The following is a 4203-nucleotide window of genomic DNA, read 5'->3' as shown; positions in this document are numbered from 1 at the left end:
ATTGATAACCTATATGTATTTATAAATTGGTGTATTTTTTTGCAATTTTTAACTTGTGTTACCTTATTTATGTTTTCTGTTTAATTCTCTTATTACTAGCAAAGAAATTTAGTTTGTAGTTGATTATTATTATTAATGCTTATAAAAACGCATTATTTAAATATTTAAAAAACTTTTGTTTCTTATTTTTTTTATTTTCTTTATTTTAAATTTCTATAATTTTTATTTGATAAAGATTTTGTTTTGTTTTTTTGTTATAAATTTTAATATTTTAATATTTTAATATATATATTTTTATTTTAGTTTATATTAATTTTTTAGTCTAGGTTCCTTATTTTTCTGCTATTTTATTTATTTGAGTTTCTATTTTCGTTTTATTGTTTTTTTTATACATCTATAGTATAGCAGTCGCGATATTATGCATATTTTCTTTCCACGTTCCTTATTTGTTTTTTTGTTTAATTATTCTTACTATTAGCAAAGAAATAATTTTTTATTTTCAGATTTTTGAAATCCAATATGATGTTTCTAGAATAGTCATTAAATATATTATTATACATTACTGTAATAACAATGGCCACTTTTACCAATGAAAGCGCAAAAATTCCGTGCCATACCGTACCTAATTACCGTAATTCATCGAACAACGACTGTATAATGCCGATTCATTACAACCTGGACATGATAGTGTTACCAGGCATTTCATTCATTGGCGAGTTGAATGCCACTTTTTATATTAATTGTGAAATATCAAACATAACTCTACATATTGCAAGATCCAGGCATATATTGAAAGTGATGTTTAAATCGCCTAATGGAACAATCTATACTCCAAATTTTGATTATTCGAAGAATTTTGCTACTTTCAATTTCATTAAATATTTATCGCCTGAAAATACACACTTAGATTGTGGAGTTTATACAATGTACGTGAAATATGAAATCATATTTGTTCACCGGCATTATGGAATGTACTATATAAAAAGAGAAGATAGAAGAGATAAAGAGTAAGTATATTAAAATAATAAAAGTAGTATATAATAATTAATACATGAGTAAACATGTAATAATAAAAATACGCTAATATTTATATACACATATATGATATACAATGTTGTAGTATACTTAGATGACTTTAAAATTATCTAGATAAAAGTGAGATAAAAATTTGATAAGATGAATGTTAATTTAAATTTATATATATCTAGATAAAAGATATAGTTATATTGTGAATCATTTAGATAACATTATTTTTAAAATCGCTTATGTAAAGAGTTATACAGCTTATAAAAACAATGTAAATTATAAAAGAGGTATATAAAATATATTCATTTTTTTATTTGTACGTTTTTATCGATCACTGCTTAAATTTTACTACTAGATGAGTATATATATGTATGTGCGTATGCGTGTGCGTGTGTGCGTGCGTGTGTGTGTGTGTATGTGTGTGCTAAGACTCTTAATCAAAATATCTGAACATTATTCTAGATATAATTAAATAGGAATAACATTATTTTTATTTAAGGTGCATAGATATGGATAATATATATTTTTAGTGTTATACGAAAGTAAGCTGACATCAAAATTTTATCTAGATCATTTGTATTATTATACTTACAATTAGATAACAGAAAACATTCTGATGATATACTTTTTAAATATTATCTATAAATTTCTCTGGTACATTCTGCAATCTTTAATGTTCCTACACAACAACTGCAAAAACTTGTTGTTATTATAATTTAAAGCTTTTTACTTTAAAATTTAGGTTTCTATTCGCAACTTTACTTCAACCGAGAAATGCTCGACAATTATTTCCGTGTTGGGACGACCCAAAATTAAAAGCAACTTTTAACATCACCGTCAAATTGGATACAAGATACTATGCTATATCGAATACGATACCAATAAAAATCGAGTTTTCGTATAACGGGATGATACGTTTACTGTTCCACATGACACCTAAAATTTCTGTAAACGATGTCACGATTATAATGTTTGATTTGCAACCAGATTATATTTCCAAGATAAACAAGATCTATTTTTGGAGCAAATGGGATTTGATACCTTACATGAAATGGGCGCAATATGTTGCGGAAAATGTAAGCATGTATTTAGAAAACAAATGGAGGAATATTTCGAGAAGCGAGCCAAAAATGGATTATGTAATTATTCCGATAGACTTGACCGAGTATAAAAGGCGGAATTGTGGAGTGATTTTATTCAGGTAATACATTATTTAAATAAAAATAATTTTAATTTTAGTTTAATAAAGTTATAATATTTTTTTTAACTTTGTAAAGATTTATTATAATTCCAAAGCATAAAGTTTTCTACACTAATTATTTGAATTTTGGCTTACTTAATCAGATATACATATATGTAACAGAGTAGTAATTATTCAGTAACGTTAATACGCTACTGAATAATCACTATTTTAATATACCTTACAGAAAAAAATGGTACAAGACTTTTCGACTCAGTTTTCTACGAGGAATATCGCCATATAAATATTGGGTGTCAATTAAGTGACACCCTGTATACATATATGTATATATATGACCGCATATTTATGAGTTTATTTAGTCTGAATTTTAAATTTTAAATATATATATATATATATATATATATATATATATATATATAACATATATTGATATCTAAAGTAATTTAGATAAGTTATTTCAATAAATCATCGTAACCAGTTAAATGTTATAGTTAAATTGCAGAAGGACTTAGATATATCACGTAATAGTCATTTGATATATAGACATTTAATATTTAATAATACTTTTTGTGTATCATTAAAAATTTAAATTATTAATTTGGAAACTTTATATATATATATATATATATATATATATATATGTTTGTATATATATTAATATTACAAATAATAACAATCTAATAATATAATATAATTATATAATATAATAATTATAATAATAATAATAATAATAGTAATAATAATAATAATAATATAATAATATAATATTATTAACTTTTAAAATATTTTGATATAAATTATTTATTTACAAACAATTTTCAGCAAAACAAATATTATCTACAACGAAGAATTTTATCCTGTTGCATTTAAAACTTTAGCAATGCGTTCAGTAGCTCATAATATATTACATTATTGGTTTATTAATTTCTTCTATTCGTTATGTCGATCTTTCTGGTGGTTGAACAAAGGCTTTGTTGTGTTCCTCGAATCATATATTATCGATAAGGTTGTTTCATATTTATTAAGCTAAGTATAGAAAAAAACTCTGTTATTTAAATTTTTATTATATATAAACTATTAAAAAATATATTAAGTGTAGTTAATAAGTACATGTAAATTATGTTATTATAATTTAAATAAATTTTGCACACAAACACACAAATAAATATTTTAAATACAGTACCCTCCACAAGTTAGTTTAAAAACACCTTACATTTTACAGTTAAACAATCGTATAACAGCGATTTGTGCAGAATCTGTGTTTTTGTATGAATAAATTGTAAAAAAAACGTAAAATATTTGAATAACATTTATATATATGACAAATCGCTGTCATACAATTGTTTAACTGTAAAATGTAAGATGTTTCCAAACTTGTGAAGAGTATATGTACTGCAATAATATTTGTAATAATATTTTTATTTCAAATTATTACATATTACTCATGAAAATTCTATAATATCCAATCTCGTTTTTCTTTCTGCAGATATATCCAGATTCTCGGATGATGGACTTGTTTGTAGTTCAAATCCGAGATGATTCTTATTATTTACATCCATTTGCTGTAAATTATTTTAAGGAAAATTCTAATTATATGTTTAAAATTAATTCACCTTCTCCTTTTTCTCATACTGTGGGTATGTTTGTATGTGCATTTGATTTATGTAATGTAATTTGACAGGTATAAAGTATATTTATACCAGTCATTAATAAAATTTGTAAATAATTTGTAACCAATAGTTGGAATGGCTGACTATATATATCTAAGAAAAGATAAAAAGTTTTAAATTTACAATTATTTCTTCTTATTTTTATTCTGCCAAAGATAAAAGTAAATTAAATTTAAAATTAGTTTTTTTTGTATTATACTAGTTTATAGTAGTTTTGTTTGTGAATTTATGAACATGATGGGGATTGAATTTGTAAATAAAATGTGTATATATATATTTTTTAAACATATTTTATATTTTTATTAT

At 23.1% G+C, this 4203-nt stretch overlaps 1 protein-coding gene across 1 annotated transcript; it reads left to right on the top strand.

The window, feature by feature from the left end:
* The first annotated feature begins 758 nt into the window (after nucleotides 1-758).
* LOC114946212 (aminopeptidase Q-like) lies at nucleotides 759-2559 on the top strand. Its single transcript, XM_085480626.1, has 3 exons — nucleotides 759-1007; nucleotides 1769-2227; nucleotides 2454-2559. Exons 1-3 carry the CDS (start codon nucleotides 799-801, stop codon nucleotides 2530-2532), a joined length of 747 nt encoding a protein of 248 aa, XP_085336752.1. The 5' UTR covers nucleotides 759-798; the 3' UTR covers nucleotides 2533-2559.
* Nucleotides 2560-4203: the final 1644 nt, after the last annotated feature.

Source organism: Nylanderia fulva, unplaced genomic scaffold (assembly GCF_048542155.1).
Source record: "Nylanderia fulva isolate GAGA-0341 unplaced genomic scaffold, ASM4854215v1 Scaffold1539, whole genome shotgun sequence".
Taxonomy (NCBI): domain Eukaryota; kingdom Metazoa; phylum Arthropoda; class Insecta; order Hymenoptera; family Formicidae; genus Nylanderia; species Nylanderia fulva.
The sequence above is the reverse complement of the archived record's forward strand: the minus strand, read 5'-3'. Positions and strand labels throughout refer to the sequence as shown.

What these genes read in the sequence shown, in the direction of transcription:
- LOC114946212 (XM_085480626.1), top strand. Translation starts at nt 799, where the DNA reads ATGTTTAAATCGCCTAATGGAACAATCTATACTCCAAATTTTGATTAT. An exon ending in GAAGATAGAAGAGATAAAGA is followed by an intron (nt 1,008 to 1,768) that starts GTAAGTATATTA and finishes TTTAAAATTTAG; the next exon opens with GTTTCTATTCGCAACTTTAC. An exon ending in TGTGGAGTGATTTTATTCAG is followed by an intron (nt 2,228 to 2,453) that starts GTAATACATTAT and finishes TATACCTTACAG; the next exon opens with AAAAAAATGGTACAAGACTT.